The sequence below is a fragment of the Papio anubis genome, chromosome 8 (genome assembly GCF_008728515.1).
Source record: "Papio anubis isolate 15944 chromosome 8, Panubis1.0, whole genome shotgun sequence".
Taxonomy (NCBI): Eukaryota; Metazoa; Chordata; class Mammalia; order Primates; family Cercopithecidae; genus Papio; species Papio anubis.
The window spans coordinates 6,386,532-6,413,470 of record NC_044983.1 but is presented as its reverse complement, the minus strand read 5'-3'; the positions used below and the strand labels follow the sequence as shown (position 1 = coordinate 6,413,470).

At 39.3% G+C, this 26,939-nt stretch overlaps 2 protein-coding genes across 10 annotated transcripts in view; one reads left to right on the top strand and one right to left on the bottom strand.

The window, feature by feature from the left end:
* Positions 1-5,536, top strand: part of ANGPT2 (angiopoietin 2) — a 63,795-nt gene extending 58,259 nt beyond the window's left edge. For both annotated transcript variants that reach the window (XM_009212468.4, XM_003902388.5), the window contains exon 9: positions 1,921-5,536. In XM_009212468.4, coding sequence (XP_009210732.1) covers positions 1,921-2,081 — 161 coding nt within the window. In that variant the 3' untranslated portion in view covers positions 2,082-5,536. The remainder of the gene's footprint in view (positions 1-1,920) is intronic.
* Positions 1-26,939, bottom strand: part of MCPH1 (microcephalin 1) — a 238,755-nt gene that overhangs the window by 142,564 nt on the left and 69,252 nt on the right. For all 8 annotated transcript variants that reach the window (XM_021941978.2, XM_021941980.2, XM_021941979.2 and 5 more), the window contains 3 exons: positions 26,625-26,662; positions 23,429-23,591; positions 5,241-5,318 (listed from right to left, as the gene is read on the bottom strand). In XM_021941978.2, the coding sequence (XP_021797670.2) occupies positions 5,241-5,318; positions 23,429-23,591; positions 26,625-26,662 (279 nt within the window). The remainder of the gene's footprint in view (positions 1-5,240; positions 5,319-23,428; positions 23,592-26,624; positions 26,663-26,939) is intronic.

Here is a 26,939-nt window from a genome sequence, read left to right as displayed (position 1 = left end):
TATAAAGAATATAGATATTCTATATATACAAAGAATATATATATATTCTCTATATACATATATAAAGAATATATATATATATATATATTTTCTCTTTGGCATCATCAGAGTTTTTATTTAAGAAATAATACATTACAGGTAAGGCTAAAGAGGCCCTGCCAGTGCCATTCCCTACCTGCTGCTTGGGTCGAGGTTAATTCACTTTATTAATTTTCCTACATATGGAGATATCAATCATAATTATTTTCTGCATTTTAAAAATTAATATAAGGAGTATCATACTGTATGTGTCCCTCCAACACAGTGTTTTTGAGATTTATTCAGATTAATATTGTAAAATCAAGGTTACAGCAGTCCTCTCTTCTCCTTAGGGGAAACATTCCAAGATGTCCAGCAAATGCCTGAAATCACAGACAGTATCAAACCCTATGTGTTTATTTTTTCCTGTTCACACATATTTATGAAGTTTAGTTTGTAAACTAGGCACAACAAGAGACTTAACAACAATAATAAAACTGAATAATATACAACGTATTGCTTCCAATTTCATGGATATATGATTTGTTCTTCTATAGATCTTAGTACCCTTAGCGTACGATTTTGTTCTCTCCTTATTAAGTCAGGAACTTTCACCTTTTCACTTAAAGGAAGCACTCTACAGCTTCTCTTTGGCATATTTGAATTGCCAGCGTCATCACTCTTGCACTTTTGGGGCCATTATTAAGTCAAATAAGGGTTACTTGAACATAAGCACTGTGATACAGCGTGGGTCCACGGGATAGAGGGGACCATTCACGTTCTGGGAGGGAAGAAGGGGACAGCAGGAGATTTCATCCCGTTACTCAGAACAGCATGCAATTTAAGGCTTATAGATTATTTCTGTCGCCCAGGCTGGAGTGCAGTTGCGCGATCTCGGCTCACTGCAAGCTCCGCCCCACGGGTTCTCGCCATTCTCCTGCCTCAGCCTCCCGAGTAGCTGGGACCACAGGCGCCGCCACCACGCCTGGCTCATTTTTTTGTATTTTTAGTAGAGACGGTGTTTCACCGTGTTAGCCAGGATGGTCTGGATCTCCTTACCTTGTGATCCACCCACCTCAGCCTCCCAAAGTGCTGGGATTACAGGCGTGAGCCACCGCGCCCGGCCCCTGCTTATAGATTATTTCTAGAATTTTCCATTTAATATTTAGAGCTGCAGCTGACTTCAGGTATCTGAAAGTGCAGAAAGCGAAAACAGCAGATAGGGGGGGACTACTGTGTTGCTTTCTCTCACAAACCCCAGCATGCTCCTGTTTTTGGCCAAGCCCAGAAATTAAGGTGTAGATGGGCTTCACTCCCACAGCCCCCGTGCTGGGCACCTCTCCTGCCCTGGCTCTAGCTGAGTGAGCGCACACTCTTCACTTTAAATTTCCTCTTTGTCTCTGAAACATAGAGACTTCCTTTTTATGTAGCTCCACTGAGTACTTAATATTTTGGGTTAAAGTTCAATCAAAAAAATCCTTTAATAGAACAAGGGGAGCCTGAGTGAGTCCAGCCCACCATGTTGCTGGGACTGGTAAGTAATCCTGGTTGAAGGAGAGTTTTCCAACTGTGCCTCAGATGTTTGCTTATCCCCGCTGTAAGTGTGTACACACTGTGGGCTAACCAAATAGGACTGTGGAGAATTCAGGCCTCTCCACACAGCATAAGGGAAAAGGTGGAAGAACGCTTGTAAAAGCATTTGCAGTAATAAAACTGTGATGTCACGGGCGTACAGCTGGAAAACCATATCTCTGCCAATGCACATCCTATACTCACAACCATCTGCATGTGCCTACTCCACATGCCTGCAGCGTGCCTCCTGGCTTAGCTGAGTACTGCTGTCTTCGTTGTGGGAGCTGGCATCACCTAGTTCCTAATTCCTTCTGTGTTTTACTTTCACAGGCTGGTGGTTTGATGCATGTGGTCCTTCCAACTTGAACGGAATGTACTATCCACAAAGGCAGAACACAAATAAGTTCAACGGCATTAAGTGGTACTACTGGAAAGGCTCAGGCTACTCGCTCAAGGCCACAACCATGATGATCCGACCGGCAGATTTCTAAACACCCGAGTCCACCTGAGGAAGACTGTCTCGAACTATTTTCAAAGACTTAAACCCAATGCACTGAAAGTCACGGCTGCGCACTGTGTCCTCTTCCACCACAGAGGGCGTGTGCTCAGTGCTGACGGGACCCATGTGCTCCAGATTACAGCCTGTAAACTTTGTCACTTAAACTTGCATCACTTAACAGACCAAAGCAAGACCCTAAACATCTGTAATTGTGATTAGACAGAACACCTATGGAAAGATGAACCCAAGGCTGAGCATCAGATTGACAATTTACAGACTCTGCTGTCACAACGAAGAATGTTATGTGCAAGTTTATCAGTAAATAACTGGAAAACAGAACACTTATGTTATACAATACAGATCATCTTGGAACTGCATTCTTCTGAGCACTGTTTACACACTGTGTAAATACCCATATGTCCTGAATTCACCATCACTATCACAATTAAAAGGAAGAAAAAAATCTCTAAGCCATAAAAAGACATATTCAGGGATATTCTGAGAAGGGGTTACTAGAAGTTTAATATTTGGAAAAACAGTTAGTGCATTTTTACTCCATCTCTTAGGTGCTTTAAATTTTTATTTCAAAAACAGCGTATTTACATTTATGTTGACAGCTTAGTTTTAAGTTAATGCTCAAATACGTATTTCAAGTTTATATGGTGGAAACTTCTAGGATCTCTGAAATTATCAACAGAAACATGTGCCATTTTAGTTTATATGCAGATTGTACTATTTTTTTCTGCCTGATTGTTAAATATGAAGGTATTTTTAGTAATTAAATATAACTTATTAGGGGATATGCCTATGTTTAACTTTTATGATAATATTTACAATTTTATAATTTGTTTCTGAAAGAACTAATTGTGCCTTGTGATAAGGAAGCCTTTGATTTTAATGATGAGGAAAATTATACATTTCATTCTATGACAAAGAAACTTTACTATCTTCTCACTATTCTAAAACAGAGGTGTGTTTTCTTTTCTAGTAAGATATATTTTTATAGAACTAGCCTACAATTTAATTTGTAGTTGAGAAAAGCCTTCTATTTAAGAAATTTACAAAGCTATACGTCTCAAGATTCACCCTTAAATTTACTTAAGGAAAAAAATAATTGACACTAGTAAGATTTTTTTATGTCAATCAGCAAACTGAAAAAAAAAGTGTTTCAAAGTGCAAAAACAAAATCTGTTGTTCATAATATATTTAAATATTTACAGAAAATTTGAGAACACAGGGCCGGGCGCAGTGGCTCACACCTGTAATCCCAGTACATTGGGAGGCCAAGGTGGGCAGGTCACCTGAGGTCAGGAATTCAAGACCAGCCTGGCCAAGATGGTGAAACCCCGTCTCTATTAAATAATACAAAAACTAGCCAGGCGTGGTGGTGGGCGCCTGTAATCCCAGCTACTTGGGAGCCTGAATCAGGGAGAATTGCTTGAACCCAGGAGGCGGAGGCTGCAGTGAGCCAAGATCACGCCACTGCACTCCAGCCAGGGTGACAGAGCAAGACTCTATCTCAAAAAAAAAAAAAAGAAAAGAAAATTTGAGAACACAGCTTTATACTCAGGATTACAAAACCATAAACTCCTAGAGTTTTAACTCCTTTTGAAATTTTCATAGTACAATTAATACTAATGAACATTTGTGTAAAGCTTTATAATTTAAAGGCAATCTCTCATATATTCTTTTCTGAGTCATTTGCACGGAAGTTCAGAGTCCAGTCTACAGCTAGCATCTACTATACGTCTGTCTTTACCTTAAAGTATTCTACCATTCTTTTTTCTTTATTCCATTTTAAAATCTAATTTATTTTACGCCAACTTCTCCCCGCTCCCTTGATGTAGTTTTAGAACACATAGGTGTTGCTACATATTTTGAGTCAGTGACGGACTCTGGCAAAGTCAAGGCTCTGTTTTATTTCCACCAAGGTCCACTTTTCCAACAACTATTTAACTGAGTCAAGAACCTCCCTACCTTAGAACTGTATCTACTTTATATTTAAGAAGGTTTTATGAATTCAACAACAGTATCATGGCCTTGTATCAAGTTGAAAAACAACAGAAAATAAGAAAATTTCACAGCCTCAAAAGACAACAAGTTTCTATGATATTTCAATGACAACAGTGATGGATACTTAGGCAGGGAAATGATAATGCAAGAAAAACTGGCAACAACACAATTTATATCAATTTTCCATGTAGGCAGGTGAAACAAAATTCAAGGACAAATCTCATTATGTCATTGGGCATCATATATAATCTCTTATGACCGAGAATGGGGGGAATTTGTGTTTTTACTTTACACTTCAGTTCCTTACACAGTATTTCAAACAAACAGTTTTGCTGAGAGGAACTTTTCTCTCCTTAAGAAAACATTTATAAAGCTGAAAGGAAATCAAACAGTAATCTTAAAAATGAAAACAAACAACCCAACAACCTAGATAACTACAGTGATCAGGGAGCACAGTTCAACTCCTTTTTATGTTTTAGCCATACGGCCTACTCAAACAGCTATATAACAATACGGGTGGCAGATAAAAATCACCATTTATCTTTCAGATATTAATCTTTTGAATGAATAAACTGTCACAAGCAAGTTAACATTTTTGAACATGAAAGGCAACTTCCGCACGATTCTATATCCAACCAAACCTTAAATTACCCACTTAATTATTACTTCATCTTAAAAAAAATTAGAACCCAGAACTTTTCCATGAAGCATTTGAAAGTTGAAGTGAAATTTAGGAAAGTCATAAAAATATAAAGACTGTTACCACAGCACCAGCAAGCCATAATTTTTACATCTATCAGTTCTGCCTCTATCAACAGGAAAAACATTAAGCAAGATATAAGACTACTTGCCCAAGAATTCAGTCTTTTTTCAATTTTGTTTTTCTCAATTCTGAGGACTTTAATCATTAAATTTTCTTTGGACTGCATTCCTGACTACTTTTTGCAGAATGGTCTCACATTCTCACATTTGTTCCCACAAATAAATTGATAAAAGATGTTAAGTTCTGTGAATGTCTTTTTAATTATGGGCATAATTGTGCTTGACTTGATAAAAACTTAATTCTACCCTTACGTTTATAATAATTTCCTGAGAACACCAAATTGCATTTACCATCATAAAACAATATTTGACTTACAGGAGCTGCAGGGAAGTGATTAGACAGTTCGAATGGCTCCTCAGAAATCCAGTGACCCAATTCTAAAGACCACAGCACCTGCAAGTGATACAATAAGCAGATTTATTATACATTTATTAGGCTTAGCAGGCAATAAACCAAGAGTCACTTTGAAGACACAGCAAAAACAAAACAAAAAATTCAGCAGTGATACACTCTGCAGATCTGAAATAGATGTGTTCTCAAACAATAAAGTCCCTTCAGAATCTTCATGTTGCATAAATGTTATGAATATTAATAAAAACTTGGTTAAGAAAGTCTCAAAACAAGAAATCTGAGTCATTATTCTCATGAGGCCAAATATTTAAATAGTATCCTGTTTTTACACAATGAAATATTATATACATATTTTTAATTCCAAGTTTCTAATTTGTGAAGTTTTATAAACAGTCCTCTATAAATATTCCAGACTTTTATTAATTAAAACAGTGAATTAACAGAAGATGGATCACAAGCCTAAATTCAAAAGCAATCCCTTTGGCTTGCGACTTTGTTTCTAACATTGGTTAATACTTTCAGAAGTCCCCCGGAATACACTTGAAATTCCTTCCCAGACTTTGGAAGAGTAAAATGTCCCATAAACAAGCTTTCATCATCATCATTATCCTCTTAGCATTTGAATCCCCACACTTTTAAATGATCAATACAATCTTTTCCTTTTTAATTCAGTAATATCTGAGGTTCTGTAGCCGTCTCTACTCCAGGACCAAAATCCCTGAAAATCTGTCTCTATACACCAGAAGTTTAGAGCTAAAATAATAAAGCTGGATTATATAATTCCTGTTTGTTTGTTTGTTTATTTATTTATTTATTTATTGAGACAGACTCTCACTCTGTCATCCAGGCTATAGTACAGTGGTGCAATCTCGGATCACTGCAACCTCCACCTCCCAGGTTCAAGCGATTCTCCTGCCTCAGCCTCTCGAGTAGCTGGGACTACAGGCACCCAGCACCACACCTGGCTAATTTGTTTTGTATTTGTAGTAGAGATCAGGTTTCCCCATGTTGGCCAGGCTGGTCTCGAACTTCTGGCCTCAGTTGATCTGCCAACCTCAGCCTCAATGCATATTATTTAAGGAGATATACTAACAATATGTGAGGCTCCCCACAAACTCATAAAATTAACCCGGAAAATAAAAGGTAAAAATCAGGTTCATTTCAGACAAGAGGCAACATAAAAGAAAAGTACAGTGAGAAATACAACGGACCAGTGACAGAAGCCAGGAACCAGACTTAAAAATGCGTGTGGCGTTCAAGTTCAAATACAATCCACATTAAAATGTCAACCGAATTTAAACAACCTCATGGAGAAAATTTACGTCCTCTGAATTTAGCCCTTTCTAAATGTTAAGAAAATAAAACCATAAGAGGCTAAAGTAGAGTTCTGGTCAGTAAATTAATTAATTTACATAGGCATCCCAGGAATTAATATTGTATAGAGATAGGAGAAAACACGAATTCAGTTGTATTAAAATCATCAAATCAGAAATGCAGTGTAAACATTTTGCTCCAGTAGTTTCATTGGCCAAACGCATCTTTACCTTAGTAGAGTGTTCAAAATAGCGAAAATCTACTTTGAAAGAGCACAGGTAAGGCTGTACGCAAACTTAAACACAAAAGGTTGGCCCAACATGTTTCTCATAAGAAGGGCAGAGTGAATTCAGCATCTTGTAGGTAACACATTACATAATGAAAATAGTGTTTTTTACATTGTAATATTATCATTCATAAAATCCAAACCTTGCTGATGAATGTAAATAGTAACTACATCTGTGAATAGAAACTGCTTTATTTCTTCCTGTCTGATTTGTATGCACACTTTATTTCCCACCTTATTGCACTGGGTAAGACCCTCTTGTTCAAGGCAGGGAAGGAGCAGTGACAGCATTAGAGTTCTTTGAACAACTTTGTGAGACAGACTTCTTCAGTTTATTGTGGTATAGGATATCATAAAAACCTAAAGTGTTCAACGTAATGTACCTATGTTCAAATCAATGTATCTATTATGTTAATGTGTCTATGTTCAAATTAATCTATAGAAAGCACAAGCTTTTTTCTGTATTTATATTTTTGAAGCCACTTTAGCTTCATAGCAAAGTTAAGAGGAAGGTACAGAGAGTTCCCATATACCTCCTTCCCCGACACATGCATTTCAGTGTCTCCCACTGGAATGCAACATGTGTTGTACCCAGTCATCCCATGTTGACACATCATTATCACCCAAAGTCCACAGTTTAAACTACAGTTCCTTAGAAGTGAAAAGCTTATACTATGATGGAGTACTGGTGCTGGCCAGTGGTTGCAGTGCTTCCCTAAGCTCTTTTAACTTCCTATTTCTTCTTGTTTGCTTTTGAGACAGAGTCTTCCTCTGTCCCCCAGGCTGGAGTACAGTGGTGCAATCTTGGCTCACTGCAGCCTCCGTCTTCCAGGTTCAAGCAATTCTCCTGCCTCAGCCTCCTGTGTAGCTGAGACCACAGGCACACATCACCATGCCTGGTTAATTTTTTTCTTTTTTTTTTTTAGTAGAGATGGGGTTTCACAGTATTGGTCAGCCCTGTCTCAGCTTCTCAATGTGTTGGGATTACAGGCATGAGCCACTGCACCCAGCCCTCTCAACTTCTTATTTCTCAAAGAATTACAAATATCTGAGTGATCAAAAGGATTACTGCTAAATATCGGCAAATGTTACATCTCCAATTAGGATCAATCACATTAATTTTTATTTATTCATTAGCTTATTAGTATTTTCTTAACTGCCTAAGAAATTTTCTTCAGCCAAAACCAAAATTTATTCACAAAGTATTTCATAAGCAAAAACACTGAACAAGGTATTCAATTTTTGACTTCTCAAAAAAAATTTAAAGAGGGAAAACAACAAGCAATTATTTCAATGTCTAAGTGATGAGAGAAAACTTGGCAGTGGGGGGAAGGCAATCTGTAAGAGGGATTTTAAGTTGGGCTTGAAAACATGACCCCATTTAATAATGACTCCCTACTGGTATGAAAAATACAACTGCAACATGAAGCTGGTTTAACTCACTGGAAAGCATTAATGATTGTGTTGAAAACATTTCTTAACATTCACAATTTTTGATAGGCAACATTACCGTTAATCATACAGTAAATTTATTCCACATTTCTAAATAGCCAGCCTTATCCAAGCATACCGCCCACCAGAGCTTACCACCCACCATACTGTGAAATTCAACTGCAGTTGTGGTACTAAGAATACCTGTGGGAATGTAACTGGAAAGGAAAAAGGTGGGGGGAGGGGGGCGAGGGGGGCTTCCGTGTGGCAAAAGTCAACAATATTCTTTTGCATACAAAAGACTTCCTAGTAGGCCACAAACTGGTACCAGGACCCCTATTTTACACGTTGTGGCCTACTAGGAACCAGGCTACACAGCAGGAGGTGAGTGGCGGGTGAGCCAGTGAAGGAAGCTTCATCTGTATTTACAGCTACTTCCCATTGCTTGAATTACCACCTGAGCTCCACCTCCTGTCAGATCAGCAGTGGCATTAGATTCTCATAGGCGCGTGAGCCCTATTGTGAACTGTGCATGCGAGGGATCTAGGTTGCACGCTCCTTATGAGAATCTAATGCCTGATGATCTGTCACTGTCTCTCGTCACCTCCCAATGGCACTGTCTAATTGCAGAAAACAAGCTCAGGGCTCCCACTGATTTTACATCACGGTGAGTTGTATACTTATTTCATTATATATTACAATGTAATAATAATAGAAATAAAATGCACAATAAGTGTAATGTGCTTGAATCATTCCGAAACCATTCCTCCCTCACCCTCTCAATCCCCCAGTCCCTGGAAAAATGGTCTTTCACAAAACTGGTCCGTGGTGCCAAAAAGGTTGGGGACTGCTGGTATAAAATATCACTTGATTAATTAAAAATCAAATCTGATAGTTAGAAACTTGTCCCGCAGATGTAAGCCATAGGAATGTAGCTGATTTCAAACAGTTCAAAAGTATGTTTTACATTCCACTTTACTGGATGATACTTTAGGAGTAAAGTTAGACATATCTTTACTTTAATCATTGAAAGTGATTGGGGTGTTTCTGCCACTGTCTCCTCCATCCACCTCTCACTCCACCGACTGTGGTAAAAAGTGTGGTTGTAGGTGTTTATGGAAGGTTATTTATTATAAGAGGTTTTTTTTTTATTATTTACATTATTTATTATAAGAGTAACAAAAGTAATAATTATTAATTTGTTACCAATTTAAGCTAACAAAATTATAAAAATCAAATTACAAAGATTTTTCTCATCAGATTTTATAGATCCTTTGTCTTAGTTGTTAGGGTAATTGGTTTTCTCAAACAACATTTATGAGAGTTTGCTAGCTTGTATGCTGTTTTGGATTTTTCTAAAGAAAGAAGAAGAATATTTGTGATTCTTCCCCAACTAGACAGTGTAATATACTGGTTAAAAGCACAGAATTCAACAACTGGGTTTAAACCAATGTCCATCTTTTTACAGATTTGTGACAAGGGGCAGGTTAATGTTTCTGCCACATGAAGACATTATGCATCATTATTAACTACAAAAGTACCCGTGTAGTTAATGAAATAGTGTAACAATGAAGTTATTTCTAGGTTATACTGAGCTTCAGGAGAAAAAATTGGGGATGTTAATGGTACAATTTTTAACAACAAAATAATAGGGTACTTACGTCCCAAGCATTTTCAAGTCAGAAAATAAAGAAGGTCTAGTCTTCTGAAGAGACCAGCTTGAACTGGCAAAATTTCAAGGCAATAATATCTGTTCCAAAATAAGCTATTCTTCTGTATTTCCAACACATCTCATAGCATCAAGAAATGCTTCCTATAATTCCATAAAGTTCTTTTAAAAATACAAACCTATTTAGTAGTTGTAGTCGTGCCTTAACAAAGCAATTTCCCACACATGACGACTTTTTTAAGTGAGGTGAAATTGGCATAATATACAATTAACCATTTTAAAGTGTGCAACTCAATGACATTTTGTATCATGATGCTGTGCAACCAGCACCTCTTTCTAGTTTCAAAACGCTTTCATCACCCCAGAAAAACATCCTGTACCTGTTAAGTAATCACTCCCCATCCCTCTCTCCCCTCCATCCCTGGTAACTTCTACCTCGTTTTCTATTCTATGGCTTTACCTATTCTGGATATATTGTATGAAAGGAATTATACAACATGTGCCTTTTGTGTCTGGCTCTTTTCACTCAGTGTGTTCAAGGTTCATCCAAGTTATGCTTTTAATGAAGGCTAGTGATCGGTGTCAAAAACGCTTGTTGAATAATGACAGTATTTAATATTTATAGAGTGTATACTGAGTACTTTATTTAGGTAATCTTTCCATTCTTTTGCAGATAAAGAAACCGCCTTGCCCTGGCGCGGTGGCTCATGCCTGTAATCCCAGCACTTTGGGAGGCCAACGTGGGTGGATCACGAGGTCAGGAGATCGAGACCACGGTAAAACCCTGTCTCTACTAAAAACTACAAAAAATTAGCCGGGTGCGGTAGTGGGTGCCTGTAGTCCCAGCTACTCGGGAGGTTGAGGCACCTGGGAAGTGGAGCTTGCAGTAAGCTGAGATCGCACCACTGCACTCCAGCCTGGGTGACAGAGCGAGACTCCATCTCAAAAAGAAAAAAAAAGAAAAAAAAAAAAAAAAAAAAGAAACTGCCTTACCCAAGGTTACACAGCTATGGTGTAGCAGGGTTAGCAGTAAAATCCACTGCCGTATCCATTAATCTTTTCAAAACACATAGCGGTCAGAGAATGCCCATATCAAGGTTTACAGCTATAGAAGATAAAAAATATTCTCTAGGCTATCTTTGGAAGTAGATGCTAGAACGAAGGTGGGCTACGAATTGAAGAAGAGCTGAATTCAAATTCAAAATTCACCATTTCTGGCTGGGTGCAGTGGCTCATGCCTCTAATCCTAGTACTTTGGGAGGCCAAGATGGGTGGATCACTTGAGGTCAGGAATTTGAGACAAGCCTGGCCAACATGGTGAAACCCTGTCTCTACAAAAAACAAAAATTAGCCAGGTGTGGTGGCATGCACCTGTAATCCCAGCTACTCAAGAGGCTGAGGCACAAGAATTGCTTGAACCCGGGAGACAGAGGTTGCAGTGAGCCAAGATCGTGCCACTGCACTCCAGCCTGGGCAACAGAGTGAGACTCCATCTAAAAAAAATTTTTTTTTTTTTTTTTTAACCAGTTTCAAGCACTGTCATATTTTGCATCCTGGGACCCAATGCTGGGTCACAGGACTAGCAGCGTGGACCTCACCTCAAGCCTGAGCAGACCCAGACCCACTAAACCAGGATCTGTACTTCAGTAAGATCCTCCAGGTGATCCACACATTAGTAAGGTTTAAAAAGCACCGCTCTAGCTGTCTCATAAAGAAAGGGGCAGGAAGCTAAATATCTAACACAGCCTATTTAACCAAGAAAGCGAAGATGAGTAATAAAGTACTGAAAGTATGTGGTTAAGAACGCGTTTCCCTTTTAAAAGACATTGACTGACAGAGACTGAATTCCAGGTGGTGAGAGGGAAAACAAGCTGCATGCTGACCTAGGCTTGAATATTCTTACGAAAAAGCTCAACGCAGTTGGACACAGACATTTAAGTTCAATTTATTCTGCTTGCACTCTACCTAATCCTTTCCAGTTTCCAAAAATGAAAACGGGTGATTCTCAGATGTTAAGACTTAACTGCTCAGTAATATCCACTTTATAAATACAGCTAAGCAATGACCAGGGCGACCCAGCATGTCACCACTGTACTCACATGTGAAGTCCAAACATCTTTATAAATAACTAAGTGCGTACTTCTCTTATCAAAAGGAAAACAAAGAAATAAATATAACAAATTCCAATGTAACTAAAATAAATAGCAGAAACATCACTTCACTGTATGAAAACACAGCAGAAATTATTACCAACACAGACAATAAACCAAATATTATGGCTACTAAGAGTGATCACTATTTTTTGTTAATCTTTCCGCGAGTTTGAATTACAAAGTTGTTTTTCTTAAATGAACATCAGGTCATCTCATATTTATGAATTTTAATAAGAAACACATTAACTATGTGGGTAATTTGCAATTTAGGCTGATGCATAATTTTTATGTAATATATTTTTAACTCATCGGGGTGAGAAGAAATTCTGAGATTTAAAAAAAAAAAAAAAAACAGGTCATCCATCTACTCATTTATTCGTTCAATAAATGAGGACTGAGTTCCATGTCCAATCCTAGGTCCCGGGGCTATGCAAGCACACAAGCACATTCTCTGCCCTCGAAGGACTGGCAATTGATAACTAACCAGTATCTAAGCATCAAAAGAGGACACTTACATTTTTAAAACATTCTTCCTTGTGCCAGGGAGAGTACGGCTGTCTCTAAACTACTGTCAAAACTACTGTTTACAATTTAACACTTGAAATAAACGATCTACTACAATAAACTGTACACACAGAATATTAGAATTACATAAAAAGAAAAAAGACGGTGAATAATAGTATGTGTGTATATTCTTTCTTATTTTGTTGTTACCCAGCCAAACTAAAGTCGAAAGAAACCGCAGGGCCAGGCGTGGTGGCTCACAAGGAAGAGGCGGGGGGATTGCCTGGGCTCAGGAGTTCGATTCCAGTCTGGGCAACACGGTGAAACCCCCTCTTTACTAAAATACAAAAAATTAGCCAGGCATGGCGGCGTGCACCTGTAATCCCAGCTACTCCCAGCTACTCAAGAGGCTGAGGCAGGAGAATTACTAGAACCCAGGAGGTGGAGGTTGCAGTAAGCCGAGATCACACCACTGCCCTCCAGCCTGGGCGACAGTGTAAGACTCCGTCTCAAAAAAAAAAAAAAAGGAATAAAGAAATTGCGTAACATTCATTGGAGATGTGGTGTGTGTTGACAGAGTTTGAATTTGTGTCCCCATCCAAATCACAGGTTGAACTGTAATCACCAGTGTTGAAGGTGGGGCCCGGTGGGAGGTGACTGGATCCTGGGGACAGAGTTGTCACGAATGGTTCAGCCCCATCCCACCTTGGCACTGCATAGTGAATGAGTTCTCAGGAGATCTGGTTGTTTAAAAGTGTATAGAACCGCCATGCCCTTTCCTGCTGCTCCGCCCATGGAAGATGGGGCCCCTTCCCGGCTTTGCTTTCTGCCATGATTGAAACTTTCCTGAGGCCTCCCCGGAAGCCGCTGTGCTTCACGTACAGCCTGCAGAAGCGTGAGCCAATGAAACCTCTTTTCTCCATAAATTACTCAGGCTCGGGCATTTCTTTATGGCGGAGTGAGAACAGACCAATACATACGTGGCATAGCAAAACATCGTGGGCAGCCTACAGAGGAAGAGTGCGGCCACGGTAAGGACAAAAGCACTTGACTCTGCCATAGCCTCCCTAGAGCCACTAACCAGGAAGCAGACAATGGTATTTACACGGCAAAGCTAAGTATGCAGTCTCTGTATTACCCAAGAGTAGAGTAATTTAACAATAATCATTATCAGTTAATCAATTAATTACTTAAGCCAATCAATAATTGGATATGAAATATCATTAATTTTACATTAAATAATTGTTATTAATTATTAATATTATTAATATTAATTTAATGATTTAATATAAAATATTTAATTTTAAATTTTTAAATTTTAAGTTTTAATATTCTAAAAATTAGTATAAAGTATTAAATATTTTTAATAACATTACTAATTATTAATATATTATTAATATATATGATGCTTGTTAAATTATTAGGTGGAACTTTAATATTCTGGCAGAGAAACTTTCAGAAACAAGAACCCATGAAAAACAACTAAAAAATAGATCTATTATGAACCTACGGCAAGCTGTTAGTTTAGCTGAGAAAACTGCATTACATAATTGTCACTCTCTGGTTAAGGACAGTCTAACAAATTTTCTGTACTAAATTTTCCAATGAAATTCATTTCATTTGGAATTCCTATTCAATTCATTGGAAATGAATTTTAGGAGAAATGCATTAGGTGGATCATGCATCAGAAGTATCAGGTAGCAAAATGTACAATGTTGTCAATTATAGCTTTGAAAAAAAGTACAACAGTTTTCTAAAATCCAGTATTTCTTACATCAGTTCTCTTCAAAAAGATTAACATTGTGCCTAAAACCAAATTCACAGAGGGTCCTCACACAGAGACTGTAACAGAAGTATGATGTTCCTTGGAAATCTATTTTAACTTGGGGATAGAGTTAAGAAGCCTTGAAAGAATAGATGGTTAACGATGTCCCCAAAGTCCCTGAGGGACATCTAAATGATATCTAAATGATGGACAGCTGAAGACAGTTTTTGAAGTTACAGATAAAATCAAACCATGGTTGAATTTTCCAATGAAGACTTGAAGTTAAGATATTCTGTGCTATTATTTAATACTTACAGCGAGAACTGCTTGATTGAGATGTCAGAAACAAAAGTGAAAATTCAGATGCCTGGCAGAACACTGCAAAGGTTAAAGTGCACCTTTAGGTAGGGCCAAAGCTTGGAATTTGTGCTGCAGTTCAGCATGGACCAAGTTGAGGTCCTAGAGGTCTCAGTCATAAAGCAAAGGCGGGGAACTGAGGTCTACAGTGAAGACCTGTGTTACTTCACGGTTGATCCAAGTTACTAGAAAAGTAAAGACAAACAGTGTGATCCCTGAAGGCTATGATTTGGAAAAGGATGGCTGGCAACAAGTACCCTCTTGACTTGTTGGTTTTTAGCCCTATCCATTTAAAGGATTTGCCAAATACAGCAACTTTTTCATCAATATGGATAATCTTAGTTTAGTTTTTAAATTTTTTTTCCCTGATAACTCAGCCAACAGATTCAAATGCTTCCCAAGGCCACACTCAACTCACCATAATGCAACCACATTGCCAAGCACCAGGATGATGATCTGTGTTGCCGTTGGCAATACTAGAGGGCTCGAGTCACACTTCATGGTGTCCCATTCGCTGCCAACCAATCTCTCTGATGTAGCAGCAGCAGTACGTCTAGGAATAACGTATGAGCAATACGTCTCATAATAACCCCTAACTCAGCAAATGGCACCATTACACATAACCCTAGTGCTTCCACTGCTTTCTGTACCATTGACCCTTCAACTCTCTTAGTCACTGGATTCAACCTGCTTTTTTCAAGGTCTCTGACAACATCCACCTGATGAAATTGAACAGTGGCTTCTGTCTCCTCTATTCACCTTCCAGCAGCACTCAGCACAGCTGAGCATCCTTCCTTCCTGAAACAGTCCCCCTTCTGACTGACGCCACGTTCCCCTGGTGTCTCCCCCAGGTTGCTAGCTAGCCGTTCCCGGGTCCCCTTGCCTCCCCCTCCTCCCTGACTTCTGCACGGCGGCACAGCCCAGAGCTCAAACCAAAACTCACTGTTTTCTTCATTCTACACTTCCTTCCAGTTACCATGGCTGGAGTGAATAACCTTTCCTCTGAACACATGTACATATATATAATCTGATATGTGATATCTCTATTTTAATGTCTAGTAGGAATCCCAGACTCAATATGCCTACGTCAATTTTTTATTGTACCCCAAACCCTGCACACAATTTTCTCCCCCCAGAATTCTCTAACTCAGCAAATGGCACTATTATCTATAGTTAGTTGCCCCAGGAAAAAATTTAGGTGGGAGTCTTCTTGACTTCTCCATTCCCACACACCTCACATTACAGATTCCACTAGATCTTCCTAGGAAGTGCGCCGACCTGCTCTCTCCTCCCCACCTATCAACCCCTCCTCTAGACACAGCTGCAGTCATTTCTCGCCTCGATGATCCTAGCTGCCTCCTGCTGCCCACCCTGTTCTTACCTCCCTGCAATCCATTCTTTGCTGAGAGGCCAGAGCCACTCTCTAGTTAAAACAGTCTGATGGCTTCTGCCTCCCTCGCTTTGATCTGCACAGCCATACTGGGGCCCTACAGCCTTCTCCAACACCTGTCCTCCTCACTCCTGGTGCCTCAGGTATTTCTCTTTCTTGCAAAAGTGTATCCTTAGGACCTGTGCACTGGCTTTTCTGTGCCAGGTGCATTAAGTAGATTCTGTCTAGCACCTTTAGAAAATTAAAGAAAAAATATTAATGTAAAAATTTGAAAATGGTGATCAAAGTTTATTCCTAATCATGTCTGTGGTTGCATCTCAGGGTGACTCCACAGTCTTCTCCCACTAAAAAAATCACGTTGACTCTTTCAAACTCCAACATTCATCATTCTTAGCACTCACAGGCTTGTCCACATCTTTTCAAATGTCCTCCTGGAGGGCAGCACCAAAGCCCTCAATTTTCCAGATGAATCACTTTTTGGTATCTGTCCTTAATCAGGAGACTACGGTCCTGGGAAGCACGGCGGCTCCAACCTGGGAAATGCGCACCTTGGGGTCTTGCCAAGAGCAACAGACAGGGGGATGGAGGACCTAGACCGCAGCACCTGCTCCCCATGCTCCCAGTGGCCAGTGGCCACGCTGACGCAGCCTGCAGGACCCTCTGCAAAGAACGAGCTCCGGCACTGTTCAGGAACCACCTCAAGTGAAAGGAGCAGACAAATTCTGTGTCTATGCCTGGGCAAAACCAGAATCCATTATTTTAATAAGGAAAATGTATAAATTAGGTGTCCTGGAGATAGCTGTTCATAGTCACTGCCTTAAAACAATGCCGTGACAGATGTGTTTCTAAGATCCACATTCAAGTCAGACAAACTAGTTTTGCCCAGAGTCTCCATCACTAAACTCACTGTTTATTTGCAGCATCTTTCTCGGCTGCAAAAATGTTCTGTGAGGATCCAGTGAGACAGTGCATGGGAAAATACTCTGTGAAGTATAAAGTCCTTTACCAAGGTGTAATCTGTAGCACGATAAAAAGGACTTTGAAATCAAGTCGTGAAAGTTCAGAGACCCAGGCCTGAGATCCTAGTGAGCTTGCAAGTGCGAGCAATAAATGTCTGCTAGAGAGAACTGAAGGGAACCCTCAGAAACTCAGCGTCAGTGTGACACACCAAGTACAGTGTGGCTGAAAATTATTCCTAACATGAGTTATGAAGTTAATCTGCCATCTTAAGGTTAAAAAGAGAATGGTTTTTCAAGATGATCCCTTTTGAATAGACTTGGGAATGCAGGGTGATGAACTAACACCAGTGAAAAGCCGAGATTTCACTTCTGGTTCTACCATGAGTTATAATTTTAGGAGAGCAGCTCAGCATTTCTTTAATGTAAAATGAGAGGCATGAACTGAGTGAACTGCGTGTGTTCTTCTAACAGTTCATTGATTCTATGCTCACCACTGATAAAAACATGTCTCACCTGACGCATTGCTTACTAAGTTCAATGTAGATCACATTATCTCAAGAAAATAGTTCATGATGACATCATTTTTGATTAAGAAAACACTAGATTATTTGTTGATAGTTAGCGGGCTTGACATTTTCTTATAAAGCTGATTTAGCTTTTAAGCCCTACACTTGTATTTATAAGTGAATTAGCTTTAAATCTCTATTTTCAGATCCTTTTCACAAGCTGCTCAGGACCAAAATCTTAAAATCTGAATATAGGCTGAGTTATTCCTCACTGTGCTGGACAGAGTGACACGGAGTGGTAGCTGGAAAAGGGGAAGACTGGATCATAGGACACTCCGCTTGTATTTTAGCATCCACAAAAGGGCTTCAAGGGAAAGTAGAATTGTGGATAAGTCACAGGAAAATGCAGGAAACACCAAATTAAGTGAGAGTGGGATAAAGAGTATTTAAAGGTTCAAATTGTACTACGCTTGAACAACACATAACAAAACAATGCGAGTCTAAAGGGACACTTTGGTCAAATTAATTTCTTTATTTTTCCGTTGTGTTACTTCCTGTCTCCCATAAATAGGAAGCTTGGCAACTCCTGGCATGGTTTTCTATTTCCATGTATCTGCCAGACAATTTGGTCACGAAGGAGGAAAAACATAAATTATTCTCTTTCCTGAAAACAGTAGAGCTAACACTGGAGGTGTGAACTGCTGTAAACATGGAAAAATTGCCAATAAACTTCTCAAAAACATTAAGTCAAAATTCAAACTGAATTGTTATAAAATCGTCACAGTTTCTGATATGACTAGCTGGGCCACATACGACCATCTAATTCTGAAGAACTGCTACAACTCTCCTTTACAAGAAATTTCCAGAGAATACCACACAAACCCTGAAATAAAAACATGCTCAGTAATGTTTTTCTTGGAGGCAAGTTTATACTGCTAGCCAAAGAGAATATTTTAAGAATCCCCCAACTGCATTGGAGACAGGGTTAGAAGGAGGAGGACGAAAGAGAGCGAGAGTGCCAGAGACAGAAAGAGAGATTCCTTGTACACAAAGTCAATGTATATAATATATGATATGGATACTTCAAATCTTGACCCTAAAAGAAATTGGAACTGTGAAGTTTATATCTGAAGTTATATACAAGATATAGATAAATATTAAATTGGGTGCTAAGCTTTAAACATTATGTAGAATGGCTTTGTGAATGGTGATGGCAACTATCCTCTCTCAGATTTCTTATGTTTATACTATTGAATTTATTTAAAAGTTAAAGGAGGGGGCCATGCAAAAAGCAGCAGTCATCTTTGTCTTCTTGAAGACTGAGATGAACAGAGAAAGTGACTCAGCTTGTTTCTAAAGTTTTTGAGGGTGCAAGTCAGGAGCAACCTATGAACATCAATACAATACATATATCCGTTTGTGTGATTTATATATGTGTGGTATATTATACCTGACAGCCATCATGGTTACCTTGTAATCACACTAACAGATATTTCACCTGAAGCCATAGGCCATCTAGGCCTTCGCAATCTCCCAAGAGTTGATACTATTCACAAATAGCATCATCATCAGTAAGGCAAGGGCAATACAGACACACATTTGTGGCCTTTGCCATGAACAAGGGGAAAAAAGGTAGCACAGAGGGCAAATAGCAATTTGGGAAAAGTTGAATTTTTAAATTATTTTCATTTTTTTTAAGATAGAAGAGCTGGGATGAAGCTTCAGTGCTAATAGAAGTATAGGGACAGAGGCAGCAGTTGAAGGTACGGGAGCCTGTAAACTTCAGCACACAGAAGGAAACCTAGCTCTGAAACCAAGACACTAGCCTGGTCCTACCAGTGCCCAAATATCTCCATTTGGAAAGCACAGTAGACGTGTAAGATAGACTTTTTTTTTTTTTTAATACAGTACGTGATCTTCTGAGATCAGCTATTCCACTCGGCATGATGCCCCCGAGAGTCATGCAAGCTGCTGCACCTATCACCATTCCTTCCGATTCCTGAGTTACACTCCACAGCATGGATGGTCCAGCTGGTTGATCCATTCACCCACTGGAGGGACAGCTGTGCTGTTTCCAGGTCCACTTGATGATAAGTAAGGCTGCTACAAACATTCACGTACAGACTCTGTGTGAACACAAGCTTTCATTTCTCCGAGGCAAGTATCTGGGAGTGGGACTGCTGAGTGGACATTTAGCTTTCTGTGGAACTGCCAAACTGTTTCTCAGAGTGGCTGGACCACTTCCCACTCGCACTAGCAGCCGTTCCAGCTGCACTGGCTCCTTGCTGGAGTACGACTGCTATTTTTTACTTTAGCCATTTTAATGGATATGTAGTGGATCTCACCATATTTCTGAAGTGAGCAATAATGATGAGAATCTTTTTAGATGCTTATTTGCCATCTGTGTGTCCTCAGTAAAATGTCTATACAAGTCTCTTCTTTGCCAGTTTTTGTTTGGGCTGTTTGTTTTCTTATTGTTCAGTATTGAGAGTTCTTTATATGTTCCGGACATAAATCTTTTGTCAGATATGAGATTTGCAAATGTTTTCTTCTGATCTCTTCATAATATCTTTCACAGAGTAAAGCTTTCAATTTTGATGAAATCTAATTTATCAATGTTTTCTGTTATTGATCATGCTTTTGGTGTATTTAAGAACTCTTTGCCTATACCAAGATCATTTTTCTTATGTGTTTACTTATAGAAGTTTTTTACCTTTACATTTAGTCTATGATCCATTTGGAGGTAATTTTTTTGGCCCGTGTAAGGTACAGAATGAGGTTCTCCCTTCCTTCTTCCTCTCCTCTCCTCTCTTCTTTCCTTTCCTTTTCTTTTCTTTTTTGAGACAGGGTGTCTCTCTGTCACCCAGGCTGAAGTGCAGTGGCATGGTATTGGCTCACTGCAACCTCCATCTCACCGGTTCAAGTGATTCTTGTGCCTCAGCCTCCTGAGTAGCTGGGACTACAGGCAGGTGCCACCACGCCCAGCTGTTCTTTTTATCTTTGGTAGAGACGGGGTTTCACCATGTTGACCAGGCTGGTCTCCAATTCCTGACCTCAGGTGATCCACCCAAAGTGTTGGGAAGGTTCCTTTTCTTGCTTGTGTATGGCCAACTGCTCCAACACCACTTGTTGAAAAGACTGAATTTCTCCACTGAACTGCCTTCATGCCTTTGTCAAAACCCATGGGATATATTTTTGGGGTCTATTTCTGGATTCTCTATCTGTTCTATGTGTCTACCAATACCACACTGCCTTGAGGACCACAGCTTGAAGGGATGCCCCAAAACCAGGTAGTGCCAGTCCCCCTCCTTGTTATTTTCTTTCTAAATTGTTTTGGCTATTCTGGTTCCTTAACGTCTCCACAGAAATTTTAGAACCAGCGTGTATGTATCTTGAAAGATTCTGCTGAGATTTTGAATGGAATGTGTTAAATCTATAGATCATTTTGGGGAGGAGTGACATGTTCACTGTACTATGTCTTCCAATCCATGAACATTGTATGTCTTTTAATATACTTAGTTCTTTGATCTTTAAAATCAGCATTTTGTAGTTTTCAGCATACAGATCCTGCACTTATTTTATTAGCTTTATATTGAAGTTTCAATGGAATTTTTGCATCTGGATGACTTGCTCAAGTCAGTTGTCAGCTCTAATTGCTGTTTTGTAGATTACTTGTGACTATCTACATAGAAAATTGTGTTGTTTATAAATAGAGATAGCTTTATTTCTTCCTTTCTAACCTGCATGCCTTTTATTACCTTTTCTTTTCTGATTGCCTTGTACCTCATTCATTCACTTACGTGTCTGAGTGCCCCAGGTTCTTCCCTCCAGGCAAGGAGTCCAGACTAAAGATCAGAAGTTTATTAAATAATGTGTTTTAATGCCCACCTTTCTCATATCAAGAAATCCCAGAAGAGATACAATAACCTAAAATTTCACCCAGTTCTGTTTCTGTGTATGATTGGCTGGGGAGCACTGGCAGGACACTGAGCAGAGACATGCAGGCAACCAGGGAGCAGGTCTCTATCCATGTTGACAGCAAAGGCAGTACATTCTCACGTCTGACCTCTATGGACTGCTCAAAGTCCCAAAAGAATAAGTTGGGTAAAGAATCCTGTACAGATGCATATCTTTAGAAATAACATTTTTTCCTCCAAAACCTGAGGGAAGGGGAGTAGTCAGATGAAGATACAGAGACAATCTGAATTGGAGAGAAATAAAACACAGAACTCATTCACTGATGCTAGAGTTATTAAATAGACAGTAGTCCACCCTATCCAAAGGGGGTACAAGTTCATGGCCCCCTGGGGGATGCCTAAAACTGTGGATAGTTCTGAACCCTACATATACTATACACAATTTTTTTTCTTTCTTCACAATTTCACAAGTCAAAGACTCATTTTTTTCCATAGATCTTAGCTACATCAGCATACCGGTTTTCTTTCTTTATTAAGTGGACAACGTTCACTTTTTCACTTAAAGAAAGCACCTTGGAGCGCCTCTTTGGCATATCAAAGTTGTCAGCATCAATACTCTTGTGCTTGGGGAACATTATTAGGCCAAATAAGGGTTTCTTGAAGACAAACACTGCAAAACCACGAGGTTCTATCTGATAACCAAGAGGCTACTAAGCAAGGGCAAGCAGCACCTACTCCATGGACAGGCTGGAATGAAGGATGATTCACATCCCAGGGAGAATGGAGCAGGATGACCTGAGATTTCTTCATGCTACTCAGAAAAACATGCATTTAAAGACTTATAAACTGTTCTTTTCTGGGATTTCCCATTTAATATTTTCAGGCTATGGTACCTGAAACCACAGAAAGCAAAATCCTGGATGAGGGGGGGACTACTGTTTTTCATCCAAATAAACATAAAGCAGTACTAGTATATAACTAGGTAAGGTGATCCCCAATTGCCACCAATGCAAATCAATAGTGCTTACTTTAGGAATTTCAGCGTTTCCACTTCACAACTAGAAGCACTAATCTCTTTAAACTCTGCCACAGCACGGAAAAAAGACCATGGCCATTCTTGAAAATATATGTGTAGCTTTTGCATGTTATAATTCTACTGGTTTAAATGAACACAGTATGAGTATGAATAGAATATATTCTTGGGAGAGGAGGAGGAAAGACGGATCCCACAGATGCAAAATGGTAACACAAGTAACAGATGATGCTACTGTCATCAGAAAGCAATGCTTTGGAGCAACCTTAGGTTGAGGATCAAAGTAAAAATAGAACTAATAACAGATCATTTCAATTGTTATGAATAACGAAAATAATTACGTACTTTTAAAAACTATCTTTAATGTATAGAAATAAGGGCAAATGATGTTACAGATAGATATACATAGGATAAAACCTATCCAAATGGGATTGAAAGAACATGTTTCATCCTAAGTAAATCCATCTGTACAAACAATCGCTGAACTATTTTGGCTCTGCAAACCACCACCACCACAGGTCATAGTATTTCTTGGTCACACATAGAGGAAAGCTCTTTGACTGTGAGAACGTGCATTCTGCGTTTCTTTCAGTGTCTTTCTAATCTTGCTTCTGATTTATCTTAGAGGCTACTCACTTCCTGCTCTCTACCCTCCCCGTCCTCCTGCTGCCCCAGGACTTGGCACTTGTTGAAGGGCAGCAGCCCAAGGAAGACCAACAGGAGGAAAGACGGGTGTTCCCAGCTCACAGGAAAGTGTGCAGATCCACAAGGGTGCACGCTGGCCTGAGTGCTGATGTCAGCACCTCAGGGTGACCCACTCTATCAAAATGCCTTGTTTTAAAATATGCAGTTCACACACAGGGCTTACCCAATCATAAGAGAGAACCCAGCAGCCACGCGCGATTCCCAGCAGCACATTCAGGGTGCGAAGTGGCTTCCCGGAAAGCACGTGAGTCGTGGTCTCACAGACGTCTGGTGCAATTGAAAAGCCTTTCAATTTATCCACAACCTGGATGACGACATTCTGCTTTCTATCAAATCGGGGGGAAAATGAACAAAATGAATGAGTTTGTTGCACATGAACTTCAAGGCAGTTACACTCAATATTAGTAATAATAAAACTAGAAAGCCAACATTTTAAACTGATTTTGGTTATGGTGCTTATGTCTTAACTGACTTAAAACCAATGGTTTGGAACCTGGGGAAATAAACTTCAGATCTCAATTCTATTTTAATGGCTCAGAAGACAAGCCCACAGGTTGTCAATGGCTTTCCACAGTGGCTGGGCCAGGTAGGGACAGAGCCAGCATCAGAAACCAGGCCCCTGGCCGGGCGCGGTGGCTCCCGTCTATAATCCTGGCACTTTGGGAGGCCGAGATGGGCGGACCACGAGGTCAGGAGTTCAGGATCAGCCTGGCCAACATGGTGAAACCCCGTCTCTACTAAAAGCTACAAAAATTAACCAGGTGTGGTGGCACGTGCCTGTGGTTCCAACTACTCGGGAGGTTGAGGCAGAAGAATCACTTGAACCCGGGAAGTGGAGGTTGCAGTGAGCCGTGATTGTGTCACTGCACTCCAGTCTGGGCAACAGGGCGAGACTCCACCTCAAAAAAAAAAAAAAAAAAAAAAAGGAAAACAGGCCCCTGACATCAGACCAACACTCTTCCCATCGGGGCAACAATTTGTTTTTCAGGCCTATTTGAACTTGTCTGTGCATGCTCAGAACCAAGACCCTCACTTATTTTATTTTGAAAATGTAACATTTATTGAGTATCAACACACAGTTTTTCTACTAAAAGGGGAAAAAAGACCCTTTTTATTAAATCATCAGATCAAATCTGGGACCTATTTGTCACAAAGCTCATGACCATTATCGCTTCTCTCCTGCTCTGTCATTCCCTTAATACTTAAAATATCCTTTAAAAAAATATATTCCTTCCATCCAACTTCCTTACCAAACAACCCTCAGTTCTTTCCTCCCTTTTATAATAACCTTTCTATGCCTTTAGTTCTGACATTGGTTTTCTCTCTCTCCCAGAAAATTTAAAAAATCCCCAATGAAGGGCTTTCTAAGCCACACTGTGATATACACAATAACATGGTAAAACTCCGTCTCTACTAAAATCACAAAAAAACTAGCCGGGCGTGGTGGCGGGCCCCTGTAGTCCCAGCTACTCGGGAGGCTGAGGCAGGAGAATGGCGGGAACCTGGGAGGTGGAGCTTGCAGTGAGCCGAGATTGCGCCACTGCACTCCAGCCTGGGTGACAGAGCGAGACTCCGTCTCAAAAAAAAAAAAGAAAAAAAAAAGAAATAAACATCTCTCCTCTCCAAAAATTATATTACAAAGAGGAAGATGTTATTGTCTATGCTTATACAGACTGTCTCTAACACTCTTCCTTCCAAATGATGGTGTTCCTTAGTTTTATTTTATTGTTTTGAGACAGGGTCTTGCTCTGTTGCCCAGGCTGGAGTGCAGTGGCACAATCATGGCTCACTGCATTGTTGATCTCCTGGGCTCAAGTGATCCTCCTACCTTATCCTCCCAAGTAGTTGGGACTATAGGCAACTCACCACCAAGTGTGGCTAACTTCTGCATTTTTTTGTAGACACAAGGTTTTGCTGTTACCCAGGCTGGTCTTGAACTCCTAGTCTCAAGCAATATGCCCACCTGGGCCCCTCAACTCACGCCCCTGGGATTATAGGCGTAAACCAATGCACCCAGCCTTCTTAGTTTTGTCTCTAGTGATCTTAGGTATGTCCATCTCAAGACCTGTTTCTTTATCTGTAAAATGAAAGGGCTGAATTATATCATGCTTTTAAATTCTTAGAGATCTTTAGGGTAGAAAAGATATGTGAGTCAAGATCTGGGCCTCATCACCACTTCAACCCGAGAATCTGTGCTTGAGTCAAGAAAAATAATTAAATTTGGAAAAAAATAAAGGCAAAAATGATAAAAGAAAACAAAAAGTAAAAACCTCTAAACCAGACACTCCCTAGAACTCCATCCTGAGGCTGGCAGCTACTTGCTGGATGTGCCAGTAAGTAACGAGTGTCTCTGCAAGGCACAGCTAATCCACATAAAATCAGAATGTCCAGGTCTTGTTCTTAACTATCACAAGAAGTCTATGTGGAGCAAAAAAGAGTAAGACATGAAGATGGCCTAAATGAAAAGTTTTATTTTTAAATCTTGAATGAGAAAAGAACTAGTTAACTAATAATTTTTTTTTTATTTTGGAAAAATACAAAGACTTTAAAAAATATTACACATATATTCAATATTCACTTCTGTATTAGACTATTTAGGATGTTCAATATATTTCATAATATATTTACAAAAATTTTGAGTGACCCCCTTTTTCACTATGTAATGTATGGTATTCGATGATCAATCCTTTTATTTTTAAGCCACAGGCAGGAAAAGGATCCCACTACTGAACATGTTCTAAACGTGCCCCTCCCTGCGGCCCATTTTTCACTGAAATGTTCCAATGTTTTGATGGATGTCTTAAAACCTTAAAACCTATGATTGATATCAAAAACATGGGTTTCCCCTTTAAACAGGAATTCAAAAATCTGTTGCAAAGAATATAGTACTGTATTTTTGTTGGATGTTCTTTGTTGTGTTAAATGTTTAAGGGAGATGATAAGAGCATGCCAACAAGCTGTTAACCCTTCCACAAAATGCACAGATAGCAACTTTCATACTGCTGTGGAAAGCTTTCTGCTGCAGTGTTGCTTTAAGACCTTTAAGGGAAATGTTTTGGTCAATGATGTTCCACTTCTTGAACATTCATGAAGCTATTTGGTATCAAGCAAGCAAAAGAACATCAAAATGAGCACACACCTCTTAATGCTGCCTAAACAACCCGAGCATTTTCAAGGCTAAATTGCTCACATTTGGTACATGTTTAATTTTCAGTGACCTTCTAACTCAGATATTAATTTTGTAAAGTAAAAGTGATACAGGAACAGATTGACAAATTGCCTAAAGGCACCCAGAATTATAGTATATGAGAGAAAAGGTTAACATTTTACATTGAACAGAAATCAAAACAAGTACTTACTCAGATGGCATGCTTGTCATGACTAATGTTCTTGTTGGCTAGAGATTTCAAACAAGAAGGAACAAAAAACAGTCAAAAACATAAAAAATATTTTTCCCACAGAAATAAACTTTAATAAGTTTTTTGAAAAGTTACATCACTTAAAAATAAATATTTAAGCATATATAAAAGAAAAAAAACTTTATATTCCTGGAAAAAACAGCCCAACTGATAGAAACTCAGATACTATCCCAAAAGCAATCCAAAATAATCCAGATATGAGGTACAAGAGCAAAAAAAAAATATTTCCCCCAGGAATCTGTTCCACCAGTTAGC